The sequence below is a fragment of the Sceloporus occidentalis genome, unplaced genomic scaffold (genome assembly GCF_023333645.1).
Source record: "Sceloporus occidentalis isolate IW3139 unplaced genomic scaffold, rSceOcc1.0.p SCAF_2, whole genome shotgun sequence".
In the NCBI taxonomy this organism is placed as follows: Eukaryota; Metazoa; Chordata; class Lepidosauria; order Squamata; family Phrynosomatidae; genus Sceloporus; species Sceloporus occidentalis.
Genome location: NW_028316982.1, coordinates 234,973,357 through 234,996,204, shown reverse-complemented (window position 1 = coordinate 234,996,204; position 22,848 = coordinate 234,973,357). Strand labels below are relative to the sequence as shown.

Sequence of the window (22,848 nt, the reverse complement as noted above, 5' to 3'; positions counted from 1 at the left end):
AGAATGCATGATGGAAAATGTTACTAAATCTAGGCAGTTTCTAGAGCTGGTCAGTGTTTGGATGAGAGATAGGCTGGGAAAATCTGTGCATGCCACCTTGAATTCTGAGGGAACTAAGGTAGGATGTTATTCTAATTTATTTTAGGATCTCATTATCTGGATACAGAAAATTTATTTCAATTTTTTACATATAGAAAATGGGTTTTCCTTGTTTCCAGAATTTCTCAGAATGCTCTTTGAAATGCATGTCCAATAGCCAGATGCATCTTTACAAGGAGATCATACAGCTAGCCTTACTTGCATAGTTTATGTAAAATAAGGGATCTGATAACTGTCTCACACTGACATGAAAAGATCATAATAATCTTTTTAAAAACATACTGTTTGCCTCTTAACTCCTTAAAAATTGCCTTAATTTTCAGGGAAAGAAAGAGACAAAGTTTAAAGAGAACTCAGAGGCTGGTAGAATTTGGCCTGCTTCATAATGTGTCAGGCTATATAGATTGGGAGAAAGAACAACAAAAAAAGGAGAAACACATCAAAATACAAGAGCTGCTGAAGAAGGTTGATGTTGCAAATCAGAAGGTGAGCTCTTTCATATTCCTTATATGACAAGAGCCAGTATGCTGCTATGTACTTCCTGATCGTTCGTGTGCCAAGCAAGAGCTTCCGAATAAACTCAGAACTTATGTCCACGGTTTGTTTGTTGTGGCATCCAAAGCTGGTACCCGTGCTTGTTCTTCCCCTAACAGGCCAGAACAAGCCATGGCTTATGACTCTGGCACACTGTGGGAAAGAGAAGCAAGAATGCCAAGTTTGGATGCTGCAGTAAACAAAACCAGGGGCAGTAGGTCCATGATACTTGATTTTTGCAATGCGCTCTACATGGGGCTGCCCTTGTGCCTAGTCCGGAAACTTCAGTTGGTGCAGAATATGGCAGCCAGATTGATTACAGGAACAACTAGGAGTGACCATATTACACCTATGTTGAAACCACTCCACTGGCTGCCTGTTCATTTCCGGGCACAGTACAAGGTGTTGGTCATTACCTTTAAAGCCCTCCATGGCTTGGGCCCAACCTACTTAAGGGATCGCCTCCTTCCGTACAATCCGCCCCGTACCCTCAGATCCTCTGGGAGGAATTTGTTGCAGTCCACAAAGACCAGATTGACGGCGACCTCCCAGAGGACTTTTTCCGCAATCACTCCCACTTTATGGAATGGCCTGCCGGATGAGATCCGTCAAATTGCCAACCTTGAGAGCTTCAAGAAAGCTATCAAAACGAATCTCTTCTGGCAGGCCTTCACGGAATAGATCCCGGCCATGTAACGCTCCCCCCACAGACATATACAAATTAAGACTCTGCCCACCATTATTTTATTATTGCAGTATTGTTTTTAGATTTTTATCTGTAATTTTAATGGATGGAATTGTTTGATCCTTTTTTAAGGGGGGGGGGGGGGAATTGTATATACTGTATTGTATTTTTTAAAGGTTGTACGCCGCTTTGATTGTGGAAACAAAAAGCGGGATATAAATTAAAGTTTTATTATTATTATTTATGATACGTTTTGCTTTTCCCATTTGTGATGAAAGGAATTGGACAGCATGCCTGCTCGTAAATAATAAGCCAGGTTTGCCCTGGAATCCTAGCTTATTATAACATGCACATTCGGTCTTTTTCAGTACCTTAAAGCATAACGTTGTTTTTAGCATCTCCTGGGCAGTTCTCACTAAACCAAAAAAAACCCACCTACCTGCCAATTGTATTAAAACAGCCTGAAGATTAAACATAGAGATATCAAGATGTTCCTGGGGGGTGGGAGAGTGAAAAGGACAAGAGTATGGACTGTTTGCAGATGAGTGGCAGAAATTGGGACATGGTTTGGAAACTTTTTCCTGGTTTAATTTATACCTGGGAATATTGACTGTGCATAGATGGTTTTTGATTTCTAGGCAATTTCTTCTAAAATCTTTTAAAGGCCTTTTTAATTTGCTTTCTTTATTGTTGTTGTTAAACATCCTCAAGTCGATCTTGACTCATGGTGACCCTGTGGATGAGGCATCTCCATCCTTCACTACTTTTCTTAGTTCTTTTAGATTCATACCTGTGACCACCTTAATAGAGTCCATCCATCTAGCATGTGGTCTTCCTCCCTTTAACACAGCTATTTTAGAAAAGTGAAAACAAAAAAGTCAGTCATTAAATGTGTGAATGTGTAAATACAGATTTGGGGAGGGAAGTATAACAGCAAGTGAGTTGTAAAGGCATTTGCAGCTCTTTTCAGCATGAAAGAACTGATAACAATCAGTGGATATGATAGAATATAGCTGATTTCATTAATCTTCTCAGTGTAGTGCCTACAGAAGTACTTCTCTGCCTGGTATAAGCTTATTCTGGATCTCAGGCTTAAGATGGGAAAAGCAAGAGCTCTTGCAGACTGGAAGTGCCAACTGAAGACTCTGCGAGCTTGGAGAGATTACGTATGGTCTCAGAAACTGAAGCAGGAGACTCAAAAAATGGAGGACCAGCTTCGGGATCAGAATAGGTAGCAATTCTTAATTTCTTTGTGAGGAAAACATCTGGTATTTTGTTGGAACAGATACAAATTTTTGTACCAGATGCAAAAGGATAAAATTATATCACCCTGTTCCTTTTTTGTTTTTAAATGGACTGCTAAAAAAATACAAGGTGATTATGAATTAGTGAGTGTAATAGCATTTTGAACTTGATTTGTTAAAACTCATTTGTCACCTGCAGAAGCCTCCAACAAGTTATACTGAAAGGTACTGTTTAAAAGGAATTATCTCAGTTGAACTCCATTTTCTGTAATAAATTTGTATTGCATCTATTGGGTTTGTTAGAGCAAACAGAGCTTATATATAATGTATTTATCCCTCTCAATAAGTCTAACAATAAAAGTTTTACTTAAAACCACTAATCCCTTATCAGTATTTGTATTAAACAGTGGAACTGAGGCCTATTACAGACTGCCAAAATAAAGCTGCTTCAGGTCTCTTTGGAGGTATGCTATTTAAATGATGCGTGGGTCCTAAGAGTCCGGAGGTCGCGCCAAAGCCACACTCCATTCCTAAGCACTGGAGTGCAGCTTTGGTGCAGCTTCTGGATTCTTAGGATGCATGCATCATTTAAATAGCATACCTCCAAAGAGACCCGAAGCAGCTTTATTTTGGCAGTCTGTAACAGGCCTGAGTTTCCCATTATCTAGTCTACCAAAGAATCAGGATAAATGGATCCTGCATAAAGCTGTTGACTCTTTCTGGAAGCTATTTAAAAGTCAGAGGAACCAGAACTAAGTATTGGTCTGTTGTCATCTGAACCTTGTTTTTCCTTCCCAACAAATATTTGGATTGTAAATTTGTGGAGGGATCTTTTCCTCACTTGGGGGATTAGTACTAGCAGGGCATAAAGGCTGCTTTCTAACTTCAGCTTATGAAACTAGAAGCCATTCTTGATACTGGGAAACAGTACTTTTGGACAGGTTATTACTGAGCTATTGCAAGAGTAGTTAAATGTGTGATGAAAATGCTTTTCCTATTGTGTGGGAACACCATTGGAAGTTAAAAATGAAGATATAAGATGGCATGCCTTTGGACTCTTCTGTTCAATCCAACTGTTTCTTATTGACTTATGGTAAGGTTGTCCATGCAGTAGATATAGTAAGAAAAGGGATGTGCCATCTAAAATTTGATGCTGGGCATCATTGAACCAGGACAGAGTAATAGTCCTTCCAACCAAAATACCCTGTGATTAACTTTAATGAATCTATTTGCATTAAGGAAAAAACAGTTGGCTACAGAATTTAATCGGAAATGCATTTTGCGCCATTGTTTTGCTGAATGGCAATGCTGGAGTCGAGCAGAGGTGGAAAAGAGGGAGTTACATTTGAAAAAGGAAGAAACAAGGATGAAAATGGCAAAGCTACTAGAGGAAGTGACACTGGGGAAACTTGATATGGCTAGCTCATGGGATGACAAGAGACACCATGAGACAGAAGAAGCTGAAGACCAGTCTGTGAGTCATACGGAGGTAAATTACCTTTTCACATTATGTACTTTTACACATTTTCTTATTTATTTATTTATTTATTTATTTATTTATTTGATGTAGTTACAAATATTTGTACACATAGAATCAGAATCATAGAGTTGGAAGAGACCACTAGGGCCATCCAGTCCAACCCCCTGCCATGCAGGAAATCCAAATCAAAGCATCCCCAACAGATGGCCATCTATCCTCTGCTTAAAGACCTCCAAGGAAGGAGACTCCACTACACTCCGAGGGAGTTTGTTCCACTGTCGAACAGCCCTTACTGTCAGGAAGTTCTTCCTAATGTTGAGGTGGAATCTCTTTTCCTGTAGCTTGCATCCATTGTTCCGGGTCCTGTTCTCTGGAGCAGCAGAAAACAAGCTTGCTCCCTCCTCAATGTGACATCCTTTCAAATATTTAAACAGGGCTATCATATCACCTCTTAACCTTCTCTTCTCCAGGCTAAACATCCCCAGCTCCCTGAGTCGTTCCTCATAGGGCAAGGTTTCCAGACCTTTCACCATTTTAGTCGCCCTTCTCTGGACACGCTCCAGTTTCTCAATGTCCTTTTTGAATTGTGGCACCCAGAACTGGACACAATATTCCAGGTGGGGCCTGATCAGAGCAGAATACAGTGGCACTATTACTTCTCTTGATCTAGACACTATACTTTTATTGATGCAGCCTAGAATTGCGTTGGCCTTTTTAGCTGCCGCATCACACTGTTGACTCATGTTCAACTTATGGTCTACTTGGACTCCTAGATCTCTTTCACATGTACTTTCATTCAGCAATGTGTCTCCCATCCTATATCTGTGCATTTCATTTTTCTGCCCTAAGTGCAGTACCTTACATTTCTCTGTGTTGAATTTCATTTTGTTAGCTTTGGCCCAGCTTTCTAGTCTATTCAGATCATTTTGAATGTTGGTCCTGTCCTCTGGAGTATTAACTATTCCTCCTAATTTGGTGTCATCTGCAAATTTGATAAGTGTGCTCCCAATTCTGTCATCCAAGTCATTGATAAAGATGTTGAATAACACTGGGCCCAGGACAGAGCCCTGTGGGACCCCACTGGTCACTTCTCTCGAAGCTGAAAAAGAGCCATTGTTGAGCACCCTTTGGGTTCGGCCGGTCAACCAATTACAGATCCATTTAACAGTTACTTTGTCTAGCCCACATTTTACAAGCTTGTTTGCAAGAATATCATGGGAAACCTTGTCAAAGGCCTTACTGAAATCAAGATATACTATATCCACAGCATTCCCTTCATCTACCAAGCTGGTCATTTTATCAAAGAAAGAGATCAGATTTGTCTGGCATGACTTCTTTCTCTGAAACCCATGTTGACTTTTTGTGATTATGGCATTGCCTTCTAGATGTTCACAGACTCTCTGTTTAATGATCTGCTCCAGAATCTTTCCTGGTATTGATGTCAGACTAACTGGACGATAATTGTTGGGATCCTCTTTTTTCCCCTTTTTGAAGATGGGGACAACGTTTGCCCTCCTCCAGTCTGCTGGGACTTCTCCTGTTCTCCAGGAGTTCTCAAAGATTATTGCCAATGGCTCCAATATTACATTTGCCAGTTCTTTTAATACTCTTGGATGGAGTTCATCTGGTCCCGGAGACTTAAATTCATTTAGATTAATAAGGTGTTCCTCTACTATCTCTTTACTTATTCTGTGCTGAAATTCCCCTATTCTGTCCTCTGCTCCATTATCCTCAGGTTGAGCACCCTTTGCCTTTTCTGAGAAGACTGAGGCAAAGAAGGTGTTGAGTAATTCTGCCTTTTCTCTGTCTTCTGTTAGCATTTTGCCATCTTCTCCACGCAGTGGCCCTATCGTTTCCTTCTTCTTCCTTTTGCTGCGGACATATCCAAAAAAGCCCTTTTTGTTGTTCTTAACCTCTCTAGCAAGCCTGAGTTCATTCTGCGCTTTAGCTTTTCTGACTTTACCCCTGCACATGCCTGCTATTTCTTTGAATTCCTTTTTTGTGATTTCCCCCTTTTTCCATTTCTTATACATGTTCTGTTTCAAACTTAGCTCAGTTGAAAGTTCCTTAGTCATCCATCCTGGTTTCTTGAGACACCTCCCATTTTTCTTTCTCACTGGAACTGTTTGAAATTGTGCCTTCAGTATCTCTCTTTTGAGAAACTCCCATCCGGTCTGAACTCCCTTCTCTTTCAGTATTGCTGACCATGGGATCACCCTCAATACTTCTCTAAGTTTACTGAAATCCGCTCTCCTAAAATCTAGAATGCGTGTTTGACTGTGCCTGGCTTCTCCTCTCCATTGTATAACAAACTCCAGGAGAACATGGTCACTTCCACCTAAGGATCCCACTGCTTACAAATGAAAAGTTTAATGTGGTATAGAACAATAATAAAAGATACAGGAGAAAAACCATATATTTAAAATGCGTTCATACTTATCTATAAAAATATGATAGACTGGAAACACTAGGAAGGTTTTTAAACTGATAAGTCTTTAAAATGCTTCCAAAATCAAAAATGTCAAATCAAAAGAGTATGAGGATAGAATATTCTTCATAATGCTCCATTGCCTGGCACCAGACTACTGCAGGAGCATATAGTATAATCAGAAGAAATGAATGACTTCAAGAACCAAGAACCAAATAGGGCTGTAAGAATGATCTAAGAAAATTGTTTAGGTCTTTATATGCTAAACTAAAACATATGCACACTTTTAATCCTGCCCCAGTAGTAAATTGGAAACACATGCATATGCACAGATAGACACACTGAGTCAGATAGTCTAGCCACCACTCCCAGCTATAGTTTTTACTTTAAAATAGATGTTTGGCCCCTGATTGCGAATCTGAATATGGATAAACTGCATTGCAGAAATGACATGGTTGCATTACAGACCTCTTAACTATTATCTCTGATGCTCTTCAAAAGCCATCTTATAAAATTATTTGCTATCTAGAGGTGCATACTATTTTTATTAGTAATAAAAATATTTCTTCAAATTTTTGTAGAACAATTTTTTTTTAAAAAAAGAATAATCTGGATGAAAGAAATCCTGCCTGCAAATTAATGTAGGTTTCCTTTTTCAAAGGCCAACAAGGAGACTAGTTAGAAAGTTCATATGAGCTCTGGGCCCATGCCAAATTAGACTACCTGTAGAGTCCTGGGAGACAAGGCATACTGTAAGTGAAGCAAACACAAAATCTTTCATTAAGGGAATAACATAGACTGATATGCTTGCACACAGCTGATGTATATATATCCTGGCTTATTGTTGCATCTGAACATAGCTAGGGAGTAGAATCAATGTGTTCTCCAGAAGCTGGCCCTCTTTATTGGCAAGAAATTTTTAAAAATAGCTTTCAGGTTTCTTCAAACTATGCACATGTTTTTTTCAAAGTATGTATTTTTTTTAATGATTGCTAAAGATACTGCAGTACAAACAATGTAAAATATGAAGCATCAGGATGACTTGTCAGTTTGGTGGACCACCATAGACAGTTTCTGGGAAATTGGAGTGCTCAAAAAATGTCATGGAACAAATATAAGTATTTTGCTTTATCTTTTTAACTTATTATGAGGGAATTATGACCTCCCAGATATTTCAGAGAACAGCTGCCACAGTGTCTAATAGATATTAGACACTGTGGCAGCTGTAGTCTGAAACATCTGGAAGGTCATAGCTATGTTCAACACATGCTGAGTTGAGCTAATTGGAATTATAGATCAAAACATCTGAAGGACCATAGCCTCCATCAGCCATTTTGGGGTAACTATCTTTTAGGGGCCTGTCTTCTTTCTACTTGTTGATTTCCATCATTTTTCTTTTGATGTAGGCAGACAGGTAGAAGACTTGAAATTCTTAAACATCGTCTAAAAAAGCAGCTTTTTTCCCTATAAGAGTAATCCAGCTGGGGAGTCATTGAAGCATTATGGAACAGTTGCTATGAGTTATTTTCAGTTTCATAACATAAAAATGCTTGTTGACTGATGACAGAAATAGTAACTTTTCATATAGTTTAGAGTTTTTTCTTCTCTTATCAGGTAACTGAAATACCCCTATTACAGGGTGATCCTACAACTGAAAAAGTTGAAAAAACAAGTTCCTACTCTTTAGAGACAAGTCAGAAATTTGACCTTCATTCACCTCCAAAGCCTAAATGGGCATGGCAAGTTACTCTGAAGCATGCTGCTTTCAATAATCAGGACAATGCCATGTTTGGTAATCAAACAAGAAGCTGTTTGCAACATCTAGGTAAGCCAAAACAAAAACCAACCCCTGCTTTCTGGGGTCCTATGGAGCACCGTCATGCTTTCCAGCAACAGCTGATTGAAGTACAGAGACAGCAGCTTCAAGAACAGCAAGAACTGATCCTTAAACTTCAGGAAAATGAGAAACTAAAGACAGCCAGGGAGGAGGCTGCACGAGCAACAGCTGCTACTTTAGCACTTGACAATCATGTACAAAAAAACAAGGAAAGAAAGAAATCAAATTTCAGTAACACAGAACCATTAAGGTACTTTATTAATATCCTTTCAGAAACCTGCTTTAAGATGGGGGAGGGGGGCTTCATTAGTCTTGGAGGGCCACATCTGCCACTCCCAAAATCTAGGGGAAAAAATTCCCCAAATTTCCACTCAATGCCCTCTGGGGATGTGGCATTTTTGCCATGTTTTAGGCCCCCTGGACCATTTTAGGCCCAAGAGAACCCTTTTTATAAAATATGAAGTGACCAGAAATCACACAAAATATTGCAAAGGTGCTGCTAAGGCACCTAGAGTGCATATTGACCCCCCAAGGGTGATAATTTTGATTTCCAGTCTAAGGGACAAAAGTGTGGTATGAATAAAGTGATGAGTGTTTTTTTTTTACCACTGGGGGCTATATGTAGCACACAGCTGCATTTTGCCCACTCCTGATTTAAGGTAATCAAACAATTTTTTAACATACTTGATTGCTCATTAGAGGCTGGACATTGCCCAATGCAAATTGATAATATGTTGGATTTTTTTCCACATTGTTTTTTGTGGGTTTTTCGGGCTATGTAGCCATGTTCTAGAAGAGTTTATTCCTGACGTTTCGCCAGCATTCTCAGAAGATGCCAGCCATAGATGCTGGCAAAACGTCAAGAATAAACTCTTCTACAACATGGCTACATAGCCCGAAAAAACCACAAAAAACTATGGATGCCAGACATGAAAGCCTTTACTTTTCCCAGATTATTTTAACAATATAATAGTTATTCTTGATAATAGGTTGTGTATTAAAATGCTGGCAAAAAGCCAGCTTTTCTGCTGTCACGTTGGCTTTGTAGCGTTCCTATGATGTGTGGCATATAAACACTGGAGTGCTACAAAGCTGCCCACCATGTAGTTGGGCAGGCAGCTTCACGGCATCTTCCTGCCGGCTTGGGGACGGGCATCATCTAAATGACATCCTCCCAAGCCGCCGGGAAGCCTCCGCAAAGCCCCTATTTCTGGTTAAATGAACTAAAATGGACTGGGTTATATTTGTCTGTTCTCCTCTTAAGAATGTCAGAAGTAATAATCCCTGCTGATGCCTCTTGTATATTCCTATATTATATATTTCTCCCTTGTTCATCCAGCCTACCTTCCACTATCACCACGTATGCTATGACTTTTTAATTTTCATATACATTCATATGCATTGTAAGTTTCTTTCCCTGCCAACTTCTATTTCTTACAGGTCAGAAAAATCCCAGCCAGCTGTACAAAGCAGAAAGAACCTGAAACTGGTATCTACAACCCATCCCATACTTAGAGGTATATTAAATTTCATTGAATCTCTTCCTGAAATGCTTATGGAAACTTTCAGTAAAAAAAATAGACTTGTATAGTCTGTCATAACTTAGTACATTTTAACATCTATTTCAACCTAGTCATAATGCTTCTTAGCTAGATGTGGCTAGTTTTTGAATAGTTCACACAACTGATTCAGTATACACAGACATATTGAAGCTGTTTCATATTGTTTTCAGCATATAATATAAAATTGTATATGTCCTCATTCACAGGGATTATGAAAAGACAGTTATTTTTTTTGTTTTTAAAGAAATCCGAAATAGAAAACAACAAACAAAACAAACAAACAAAAACCCAGCAATAGCCAAACTCTGAAATGTTTAATAACAATTATCAGTTGAAGATATATCCATTGAAACATAGCTGTCTTTCCATTTCTTCTACACCAAGAAGAGGAAGCTTTTTTGAAATATTTCAAATATACAGTTTTCTTTGAACTGCAATAGTTTGGTCACAAATGAGGACACTTTGTCTCATCAGACATTTTGGACGACAGCTCTGACCCTTCTTTACCACTGGCCTACTGGCTGGCACTGATAAAAATTGGTTGCCAAAATGTCTGAAGAGCCATAGAGTCACCACCCTTGAACTCAGTAAACCTTTTCTTTCTTCTTGTTGACCTCACTGAGGACAGGCTGAGGTCACCACATTGTGACAACACATGGATGCTCAAATTTTAGATGACTTGTTGCTACTCTTATATTTCAACCAGTCTTGAGAAACACTAGGGTAAGATGCAATAATAGCTCAGAATAATTACTGAGGTCACCAAGTTACTACTTTAAAGTTGTGCATAAAATGCTAAATCTTTTGCTTGATGAATCTTTGATGCCTATAACTACTTTAATAATAATGATGATAATAATAATAATAATAATAAGAAGAAGAAGAAGAAGAAGCATGTAGAGAGATCTTGTAGCACCTTTGAGACTAACTGAAAGAAAGTAGGCAGCATGAGCTTTCGTAGACTTCAGTAATGTGTTATTACGTTAATAATAATAGTATAATAAGCCCTTTTGTTGTCTTTTATTATCCTATTTTGTATTTTCAAGACAAGTACAAATGTTTATTTGTTTCAATTACCTACATTCAGTTACATAGATGAAAAAATTCTATGTAAAACATGGCACTGAATTGTCTTGCCTTTTCAACTGATAAAAACATTGTTTTAAAATATGTATTGGTGTGTAACACCTTTCATAGACCAAAAAAAGAGCACAAGTTTGGGTTCAAGCTTTTGAAATCTCAGATCACTTCATCAGGCAAGGTAATTTAAAATGAAAGAGTGGAGAAAACATGGCTTGATGTGGAGGGGCTGTAGACATTGAAGTTAGACTAGGTGAAACTATCACATGAGCAGCTCAAGATTCATTTGAATATTTGCCAGTCACCACAATTTCTTAGCCCTTTTTTTAAAAGAATCAAATTCTTACCCCTTTTCTAGGAGAGTATAACCTTTGATAATTTACTGTTAGTAGATACTGCTGCAAGCAAAAATAACCATTGTCCCCTACTTGAGAAATTTTCTTCCCAACACAAGTTGCCACTGTTTAGACAGAATGTAGTGCTAGATTAAAAACATACTAGTTCTGATGTTCTTCAGTTTTGTATTACCAGGTCAAATCAGAAATACCTTTGCTGTTTTCCCCTAATTCATGTATTCATATTCTTTATTCTTCTTTTTTAGCTATGGAAGAGAGAGCAATTCAGCGAGCAGAACGGAGAAAGGAATTAGAAGAAGCAAAGAGGAAACGAGAAGAGGAGAAGCTTGTAAGTCTAGCTGAATGTTTCCTTAAACTGACACTGAGGTATTCTTTTAAAACAAAATCCGTTTTTTTTAAATTTCAAAACCAAAACCAAAATATTTGAAAACTAAACTTGGTATACCCTATAACAAAAACGAGATTGTTTAGTTGGACTAAATTTACCTTGTATTTAAACCGTAGACAGGTAGCCAGAAGTGACAAGCTGTGTCATGTAAGTGAGCATGCATGTAGTCTGTTGCTCTTCTGGCACAGGTAGAATAATCATATAGGGTGTCATAGGTCAGAAGTCCCCATATTCTACATCCAGTAAAGAAATGCAGAGATGGCTGTTGGAGGGAGGATCTCAGTCCTCCCTTTGGCAGTTCCTACTGCAAATTATTTTCTAAGAAAACTAGATTTTGCAAGGCTTCACATCTAAAAAACAAAGGCATTCCAACCTTTGGGTCTCCGTATGATTTGGACTTCAGCTCCCATAAATATTGACTGTTGACCTAATTGGCTGGGGCTTTTGGGAGCTGAAGTCCAAAGAAAATGGAGGGCCAAAGGCTGGGAACCACTGTCCTAGAAGATACTCAGTTCTTTCTTAATGCCCAAAGGGGATTATTCCAGGATAGGTCCATCTAGTTCTGCATTATATCATTATCAGAGCCAAACAGATGTATTTGAGAGGCTAACAAGTAGGGTAAAATGCACTGTCCTGTTGATTTGTGCCCAACTTCTTCCTTTCAACTTCTTGTTCTCACATAGAACATTCAGTTGTCATTATTAATAATGTTTGATGGCACATCCACCATGAGTACCAAAATTATTCACATTAAGAGAAGTTTACACTGGTCTGGTGCTTCAAGACAAAGGGAAATATGCTCTATTTATTCTGTACCGGTGTAGAAAATCTGGCCAAGATCCCATTGAAAACTGGTAGAGTGATGGTCTGGGGACAGAAAGGCAGCTTGGTAGTATGTTCAAGTACAGTGTTGCAGCCAACAATCCATAGAAGGCTAGGAGAGAGTGGAGGTGGACAAAGCTGTCTAGCTTTCCTTTCACAACTAAGACATTGTGAAAAAAGGTACTGAATAATTCTTTGCCCAGTGACCATGGGGAGTTACTTCAGCATACGTCACAAACAGGATTCTAACCTCTCTATTTCTGTGGGTTAGGAGGGGAGATTGACATGTGGTGGTTTTTCTTATTCCTTTTAGGCCAAAATGCAGGCTGAAGAAGAAGAGCGTCAAAGCAGAGAAGCAGCAGAGAAAGAAGCTCAATTAGAGAAGAGACGGGAAGAAAGAAAACTGCAAAAAATAGTGAGTAGATTATTGTGCCAACTTCTGTTCCACATTTTTGGCCCTTGAAAGCTTTGGTCAAATTTGACTGCTGAGTGACACTTGGTCATGAGCAGCAGATATCAGTCTAATCCATCAGCACTTTTCAGAGAAGAGGAAAGCACTATTATTTTTATCTTTTTCTTGTAAAATATATTCTGTATATCATTCCTTCAAAGTGGAACTAATGATCACTTTTAGATCAGTATCCATGGCCCCAGCTAATAAAAATACTATAGGGATAGCCTTCCTTTGAAGATGCCAGGCTTTGGGTGGTAGGAGGATAAAGCTAAACAGTTCCAGCTGTAGGTTTTGGAGTAGCTTTCAGTAGGCTTTGTTCCCTTCTATTGTTCCCATTTCATTTGTTTCATTCCTTTACTTCATTCATACTGCTGCCCAGGAGGAGAGGGCAAGCACCTGGACACCGCTGCAGCTAGTTCATGGTCTTGACACTCAGTGAGAACAGGTGAAGAAGAAGCAAGGAGGCAGAGGTGGGGTAGGGGGAAACAGGGCCAGGGATTTCTGAGAATCAGAACAGCCCTTCTGCTGGATCCTGAGGCTCAGCAGGTTCCAACAGTGCTCATCCATGCCATGGTTCAATCTTTGATAGTTTTTTTTAAAGGGAAATACTGCTGATTCATAATGATGTAGGTTGCAATGAGGGATTCTTGTGTCATAGTGCTGGAGTATGAATGGAGGGGGTGGACTAGAACTCCCTCTGGGGAGTTCACACTCCATTCACACTCCAGCACTATGACACAAGAATCCCTCATTGCAACCTACATCATTATGAATCAGCAGTATTTCCCTTAAAAAAAAACTATCAAAGATTGAACCATGGCATGAGGTGTAATTCAAAAAAGTAACATTTTCAAGCTCTGCAGGTATGTTTGTGTGTGCGTGCGCCTTCAAATAAACTGTCAACTTATGATGCCACTATGAATTTCATAGAGTTTTCTTAGGTGAGGAATACTCAGAGGTGGTTTTGCCAATTTCTTCCTCTGAAATACAGCACACAGCACCTAGTATTAATTGGTGGTCTCCCATCCAAGTTCTACCCAGAGCTGACCCTCCTTAGCTTCCATGTTGAGACAGGATCTGGTCCCTTTACCATCTTTATAGCACCATCTAATATGGCATGCATGATATTAGCACAATCTCCATCCTTTTATTTAGGAAGAACCTGTGTAATAATTGCATCTTCTCTGGTCAGTATTTCTGTTCACCAACTGCTGCAGTTAAGGAGTTTCAGTGATTGTGTTTTCTAGAGCAGTGTAAATATTTGTAAAACTTCAGAATATTTGTACTGGTAACTTATTAATATCTAGCCTGAATAGTGTGAAGGCACATATTCCCTGATCTTGGAAGCTAAGCAGGGTCAGGCTTGTTTAGTAATTCGATGAGGAACTGTCAAGGAATACCTAGTGGTGTAGGTAATATTTGGAGGAAGGGAATGGCACACCATCTCTGAGTGTTCTTGCCTAAGGAAGGTTTGTGAAATTAATGGAGTCCCTACCTATTGACAGGAAACTTGTAGCTGCATACTTAACAACAATAATGGTAATATCAGTTTGACAGATGAGTGAAGCAACAGTGCATACTCATTAAAAGGAACTGTACTTTGAAAGGCCTTAAGTGTTTTCTTAGTAGCAATTTATTTATCATGCTAATTACCTGTAAAACAGATTAACAACAATAAGTGGCAAACATTCTTGATCCCATGGACTAATCTCTTATGTTTTGTTAATAACAGAAAGAACTGGAAAATCAGAAAAGATTAGAGAGAGAGCAGCAGCTGTTATCAAAAGCAAACAATCATTATAATAACGTCCTGCTCAAGAAGAGGGGTTTGGAACCCTGGAAAAAGCTAGTAGAGCAAACCCGGGAAAACGTGTTGGTAAGTACTGGGGGAAAAATAAGCATCTTGAAAGAAATGTTGGCTTTGTGTGCGGATGACAAGTCCTGGGTCATTGTAAATCATTGCTGAATGTCCATCCAGTGAAACAGGAAGGCACCTGAATCCAGTCTGGAGGGAGGGCACTCCCTTCTCTCTTTTTTATCTGACTTCCCCTGTGCCTCAGATGTACAGATGATGGGAAATTCCACTGCCTCGGTATATTTTTGGGGAAGGAATAGCTGACATGAAAGTTAAAAAGGCACCACAATCATTACTATAATATAGAAAGAACAATGTTTCATGTAACACTCTTCCATTGTAATGGAAAAATTGATAATTTTTAATGTAGTAGCTCACTATATGAGCATTTTACTTGCTGTGCTATTAAGACCACATTGGGCTCTCAAGATGAAGCCTGAAAATACATTGTGGTCAGCTACACTCAGATACAGATGAGATTAGGTGCACTGATAAATCTAGTCCACACCAGGACACATTTTATGTGGTACATTATCTAGAAGATGTAAACATATTGTTTCAACTACAGTAGAGATGACAAGAAGAAGAAAAATCAGTTAAAATAGGATACAGTGGAAACATGAGAATGGAATGACAAATCATGTGTGGAAATAATATGCAGTTCAGTGGTGGTAATGCATTGAGGGAATAAGTGTCTTTCCAGATGTTGTTGGACAGTGGCTCCAATTATCCTTAGCCAGTGGCAAGTGGGGAGAGTGTGGGCATTGTAGACCAGCAAGAACTGCAAAGACTGCATATTCCCCATCCCTCTTTCAACAGTAAGCTAGGAGTAGTGTTGCTTGTCATGGGGCTTCCATAGCTGCAGCCCCTAAACAATCATTTGAGTGACTGGCTCTTTCTTGGTTTCTGGGCTCAGGTGGCACAAAAGCACCATTGCTTTAGACTGCAAAGAACATATCTGCTTGCCTGGCTTCATCATATGCAAGAGATTCTGGTTGGGAAAACAGTTAAGGCTGAAAACCTTTATTCCTCTCTATTGCTGAGAAGGTACTTCAGGATCTGGATGAAGGTAAGCAATAGCAGCCTCCCTCAGGAGATTCTAATCGTAGGCCTACAGGTTAAGGGCAGTCATGAAGAGTGATGGAGACTTTGTTTGTTCAGAGTACATTAACGGATAATAAGGTGAGAGGCAATGGATAGGTTGACCTGCAAAATTTTCCATCCAGCATAGCCATGATAGGTATGGATGTGAGAAACTTGTTTGTTTATGTTGGCTGTTGTTGTTTTATGCCTTCAAGTCATTTCTGATTTATGGTGACCCGGACCTCAAGAGTCATAGTCCAACACTCAAACCATTATGCAATGCTGCCTCTCTATTTATTTAACTACTTCACGTATATGGCACTGAAAAACATTCTCTAGGCAACAGAGAGCAAGACAAAAGTGTGGGCTATGAACACCACCAGGAAGCTTATGCTTGGTTAAAGCCTTATTATGACATGGCAGTGAAAACTGTGCTTCCATTTCCACTGGAAGCTGGATCAAAGCAAAACTACACTGTTGTCCCAGACAGATTCCCCACAACATGAATTTATAATGTTTTCCTCCTGTAGGATATTTGGCATGTGAAAGATTATGCCCTTACTGCTCATTTAAAAAGAAAGCTGAGGTTCTCAAGACATTGGAGTTACCAACAGAAACATCTCCCTCTCCAAAAAGTCTCTCATCTCACTTCTCTGTTTCCTTCCTCTTTTCCCACTCAGATGTACAGGGATGAGAAATTACATTGCCTCAGTATATTTGCTATTTTGTTTTTAGTTGTTACTGCGTATTTTCAAATCATTTCTGACTTATGGTGACCCTAAGGTGAACCTATCATGGGGTTTTCTTGGCAAGATTTGTTCAGAGGAGGTTTGCCATTGCCTTCCCCTGAGGCTGAGTGTGATTTGCCCAAGGTCACACGGGTTTACATGGCCGATCTGGGAATCGAACCCTGGTATCCAGAGCCACAGTCCAACAAAGCACTATGCAATGCTGGCTCTCATATTTGCTAAATACCTGTAGAAAACTTAAATGTTGCTGTAATTCTATCCTCTCTTTGCGTTTGTTGTCCAGTACAAGGATTATTTGTCTTCTCTGGAAGAGGATGCAAGAAAACACCATGAAAGCTCCCTTACAAAAAAGGTCTTTTGGGCTTGGTTTGATGTATTTAGTGAGGAGAAGAGTGCACTCTGGGAAAAACAGAAGATTGCAGATCAATATAGTAACAGGTAATTATACCAATATACTGTAACATTTTCACTCAAGAAGTATTTATTGCAAGAAATGTTTTGCCCTTATTCTCTTGCTTCTGCCACTCAAATGCAATGCAGTTCTTGATTCTGCTATGCTTTATTCATAATATTGAGAAGTAGTGAGTCCCTCAGGAACTTGGTGGTGTTTTTAGGCTCAATGCATTCCTTGCCCGTCATATCTTTAAATATGTTATATTGTTCGTTTCCTGTAAATTGTTGAGATTATCTTCCATTGATTTTTCTTTTATTCTGACCTAGAAAACATCTTACAAACTTTGAAAGCTTGTTCCAGGCATTGGAGGTGAAATGTTGAGTTTTGTGTTATATACCTCTGTGGTACCAGACTCTTTAAAAAGGATGAAAATAAAACAAAAAGTGGCCTGGCTATTTAATGATGGGAACATATTAGTAAGATTCTTGTTTTCCTTGTAGGCAAGATGATTTACAATTTTAAATTTAGGACAGGAGTTTGTGTTACGGGGCAAAGATGGGTTTCCCAAATCATTATTATAGATCACCATTGTTAAAGGTGAGAGTGGCAGCTGCAAAGCAGATGTGATGGGTGGGAACAAGTGGTTAAAAGGAAAGGATAAGTATCTACTCCCATCCACCACTTCTGTTTTTTTCTTTTTACTGTTTTCTTACCTCAGGTGAGCTTTGAGAGCTGAACACACACAGAGAAATCTTGGTGGGGACATGGGGGATTGGATTGAAGCAACCCCCTGTTACCTTTCCTGTTTCTAAGATTTTGTTCCATCCTAAGAAGAGGTGGTAGCACAGCTACTAACATTCACTTATGCATTCAAGGGAAATTGTGCAGTCTACACTCTTGTCTTCTTAACAGATGATAGTGGTACTGTGCTAACTCTGTGTTGGGCTTGTGCCCTTTTCCTTTTAATGCTGTTCTCCCTGCTGGTGCAGATCCTTATTAGGACCCTGAAAGACTAAGGTGTTCATATACTGCTATCATATGTTGCCTTCAACCCCCCACCTCACCCCGATTTCTAAACGTACTTGAGACCTGATGTTGAGCTTTTGCAGAATATAGAACAGCTTATGATATCTAGTGAAGGAATTCTAATTTCCTGCCAAAGATGTTGGATTTTTTGCATTATAACGGTAAAGCATTTACACAACATAACCTCTAACTCAGCTTCAGATTCTTCCATGTTCTGGAGCTGGTCTATGACCATAATAAAGTTGAACTGAACATATTCTCCAGCTTGTGAAAACAGTTGGTCATTATTTGGGAATACACATATCAGATAAAAAAAAATAGTGAACAATGTGAATTGGTAATTAAGCCTTTTTCAGTTTGGGCAAACATTCTGTTTATAGGTATCCATGAAAACGATCAGAATAAGCAGAAACTATTGGTAGCAATAGCTTAGCAAGTGAGACTAGATCAGCAAAAGTTTCATTATTTTGGAACTGTGGGTAGGACAGACTCCCTCACAGCTTCTATCCTTTTGTTTTGTTTTGTTTTGTTCCTTTCTCTGTTCTTTGCTCTAGAGAACACCAATTTCCACCATAACCACCCATTAAACTGAAACATACAATGTATTCCCTATACTTAGACTGTGGCAGAGAGCAATGAAGTGCTCATCACCTTATAATAATTTTTGCTTCTAGAGAAATAATCTATTTAAAATAGTTTATCTGTTGACAAGTTTTGTTTTGTGGAGAACAAGAAGACAAAGAAAGCAATTATATACAGCAATGTATGTCTTAATACAGTCCGCCCTCCCCATATGCAGGGGATCTCTTCCAGACCCCCCCCCCCCCGGTGTATGAGGAAAAGAGTGTTTGCTCAAGTCCTATAGAAAATAATGGGGCACATGCTTGCAGCAGCGCACGGGGCACATGGTATGAGTACGTGCCCCATTATTTTTGTTGGGGCTTGCCTTCAGTGTAAGCTGAAAGTAATAGAATGCAAGCCCACCTACAAGGAGGGCCGACTGTACATGCATAGCTATTGTTATTCTGATATCCCTATATGATTTTCTCCATCCATGCAATTTTTGTTATAGGAGGATAATGCTAACTGTGTTCAGAGCTTGGATGCAATTTCCATCCCTGATGAAAGAGGAAAAAAAGAAGGAAGAAAGACTGGAACAATTAAGGAAGAGAGTAGCTGAAATTCTGCCAGACTTTCAAACATGACAAATGGATTCCAAAGAAGAAACAGGTGGAACTGGAAAACAAAGGGAATTTACATGTCCCATTTCTGAGCATGAATCTGTAAAGCCAGTCCAAGTAAATGGCAGAAAGGTGCACTTGTGTGTTTTGTTTTCGAGCAGAAATATCATGTTGAATCTCTGGTTAAGTACAGGATGTAGTAAGACAAGTAGACTAAGGCTAGTTTCCTTTTTCCATCTACATCTTGTTCACATCTGTTGGCCTGCTTTCCTGTGGTAAGAGCGTATAGTGTGAATATACTGTTGGTCTGGTTGCTTAAGAACTTGTTTTCCTTTTTAATGCTATACCAAACAGCTACTGTATGGATATAAATACAGCCACCAGTTGCACGTTCCTCACAACTAACTAGGAAGACAATCATTCCTGTCCAAAATGTCATAGGCTGGCATTCTCTTAGTGACATATGCAGGGATAAGTCTACCTTGCACCTGTGTATTATTTTTTGTTGTGGAGGTTGCTATTTCCTTCCACTTTCCGCAGTGACTAAAACACCTCATATTTTCCACTGAGACTCCGTGGTCCTTTTACTTCTGTTCCATTGGCTGGTGGAGAACCATCTGGCTATGTCCCTGTAGCCAGATGTAGAATGACGTGCTGAGACAATGCTGCTCTGATCTCCCCCACCTACCCTAGTCATGAAATGACCATGCAGACAATAGGGGTGCTGAACTGACAACTGTAGCCAAGGTCCACATGCAGAACTGGTATGCTATGCTGTATTATACATTTCAGCCATTTTCTCCAGTAACATGGCATTGTATCATGAGTAAGTGACTTTCAGACTCATTTCTCTGCATGGATCTGTTCTGGTGACTATACTGCTGCATGTAGCTATACTGGTTACATGCAGCACTACTTTTAGTATCTTTTGCATACGATAAGAAGCCCAGGCAATCTAGATAATTATTCTGTAAGTGCTTACTTATAAGCAACTTTACTTATCAACAACTTTATAGTATAGTCTTCAGCTAACACAAGAGTATCTCTCAAAACAGTGGGAGTTCTTCATGCTGGCCATCTGCATAACATGCACTGGCTCTGACTGATTTGATCTTAAATTTCTCCCATTTTGAGATTTGTGGACACAAGAATTTTGGTGAGCTGCTGCTGTTCAGGGTTTTATCGCTGGTGTCAGAAGAATTCTGTATGTATGATAGATTCAGATATCACCCCATTCAAATGCCTTTTCGGTCTTTATCATAAAGGTTTAACTATAGTAACTCTTGAATAAATCTCTGCAACTGTTTCATTCCCTAATCCCTGACAGTTGTCTGCCACTGTATTTATTATATGCTTAATCATTCTTAACTTTTCAGAAATCCAGATTGACTCATCTAGCCTATCTCCCTTTAGAAACATGAAGCTTTGAGAATCTTCTTGTCTTGATTTTGAAATCTGACTTTATAATCCAGTTCTTCTGACCCTGAGAGGAGGACATAATTGTCTTCTTCTTTAGAGTAAGGAAACTGAGTGATAAATATACTACATCTGAGTATCTATGTATAATCAGCAGCCTTAAAAGTTCACAAAACAAAACAGATCTCAAGACCTACTTTCTCTTGTGCTAGACCTTATTTCTTGCTGATTTCAGTTAAATAATTTGGTGGAATTTTATTAAATAAAAATTACATTCATAACTGGACATTCCAGAGCTTTCAGTGATTTAAGTATATCCTGATGTGGCCAATCAGCCTGAAAGCCCTTAGACTTCAGTGCAACACCTGTTTTGTCCAGTGCCATGGAGCAGGGAGGTTGATTATATGAACTCAGATCTCTTGCTTCCCTGCAATCAAGTAGTTGCATAGGTTTTTTACTGGGATAACCAATTGTTATAGGTTTAGGGGAAATCACCTGTAAGAGCCATTTGTGTCATGCTGCTGCCTTTGCTACAAAAGTACTTGAAGTTACATGTAGGCCATCTACTCTAGCTTCCTACTGAAAAATTTTTGAAATTGTTTTCTGCAGGGCTTGGTTGCATTCCACTAATTACAATTAAAATGATTCCGTAAACTATTTAGTGCCCCAAGCTCACCTTACGCCTTTTCTCAGGTTCTCAGTTCTGCCAGAATGGAAATAGAAGTGTTCACATGAGATTTGAAGGTATTTTTGAGGTCTTCTCATACATTTGTCACACGAAGAGTTTTCTCACAAGATGTTACAGCAGTGGGTTTGTTTAAAGGTCTACCTAATCTTTTACAGCTGAACCTCTTAACTAAGAGTGAGACTGTTAAAGCAAAAAGAAGGTATGGTATGTCTGTTATCTTGCTGCAGCCTTTCCTTCTATGTCCTTCTCACTTCAGCCCCACTCCAAAGAAGTAAGCTTGGCTTTGTCAAAGAGCCTGCATGGAAATATATGATGGATTTGGAAACAGTTCAGCTCCCTGAATGTGCATATCCTCTTTTTTTCTCTGCCACTCTCTTCATGATTGAAGCAAGCCTCGTCTTAAGTAAGAGTGTCTCCTGAGCTAGTGTGTGTATTCAGAGAAGCATGTGGTCACAAGCTGATACAACAAGGCTATTAATGACCAAAAACATTTCATATAATAGTTTTTGTTTTTCTGGCATGCCAGTCACACAGAGAGATCCAGATCTGTTAGACCACTATAAAGCTAAAAGAAAATAATTCCAGGCTGATTGTATATTTTATAGACTACGTATGAATTGCTTTTTATTTTCTTTACTTTTTTCCATGCTTTATTTAGTTCATGTTCATTGTAACAAAAATGATACAAAAATAACATTAAAGCAAATGTAATCTCCCTGCTTAGTCATTATCCTTCTTTGTAAACCCACTCCAAGTGTTTTCAGCTCTGTTGTTGGTATTCAGTGCCTCCCAAGGAACAAGTACCAAGTGAACAGGTCCATAAAGGAATAATTTTATTTTGAAGATGTACACATCCTTGGGAATTTTACATAGATAACCATTAGTCTTGGTTGACCATGTTTTTAGAAAAGCAAGCTTGGTCAATGTTATACTACCACCCAGCTGAAAAATATTTTGTTACAAATTACAGGTTTACCTAGAAGGGGGTTATAGGAATTTAACCATTTATGTGTAACGAGGTTTCTTTTAAATAAATACTTAGTGCTTCTTGTTTGTAACTCATCAGTAAACACAGTAACATACCCTGGCAAAATAGTTGAACAGGAGGGTTCAGTAGTAGCTCATATATAGTAAGTCTAGGAATAGAAAGGATGCTGAGGGTGCTTTTTCCAACTGGTCTCCAAGGACAGCAGGCCGTACATTCCACCAGCTGAAACGTATGCATGCCTGGTGATACATAGCTCCCAGTGTCTTCTATGGTATTTATTCCCAGGTAAGGAGGTAGGCAGGTAAAGTTAGTCTCCGAAACCGAAGTGAAGATCAGAGGAAGGAATACTAACAACCTAAGATAAACAGACAGCACAATACTACTAGAAGATGCCAAAAAGATCTGGGGCAATTACTGAAAATGTCGAGGAAAATGCCAAGGCAGGATTTATGCTGAAAATTAAGAAACAAAAAATAACATGGAAGATCTGTAAGAATTC

The 22,848-nt window shown here is 39.0% G+C and overlaps 1 protein-coding gene across 7 annotated transcripts in view; it reads left to right on the top strand.

Moving 5' to 3' along the window:
• Positions 1-22,400, top strand: part of CCDC191 (coiled-coil domain containing 191) — a 31,723-nt gene extending 9,323 nt beyond the window's left edge. For 3 of the 7 annotated variants that reach the window (XM_089512468.1, XM_089512467.1, XM_089512474.1), the window contains 11 exons: positions 423-585; positions 2,359-2,549; positions 3,802-4,051; positions 8,085-8,557; positions 9,748-9,824; positions 11,551-11,633; positions 12,829-12,930; positions 14,702-14,845; positions 15,741-15,893; positions 16,940-17,094; positions 19,149-22,400. In XM_089512468.1, the coding sequence (XP_089368594.1) occupies positions 423-585; positions 2,359-2,549; positions 3,802-4,051; positions 8,085-8,557; positions 9,748-9,824; positions 11,551-11,633; positions 12,829-12,930; positions 14,702-14,845; positions 15,741-15,893; positions 16,940-17,094; positions 19,149-19,281 (1,924 nt within the window). In that variant the 3' untranslated portion in view covers positions 19,282-22,400. The other 4 variants (XM_089512470.1, XM_089512471.1, XM_089512469.1 and 1 more) reach the window with 4 other exon arrangements.
• Positions 22,401-22,848: the final 448 nt, after the last annotated feature.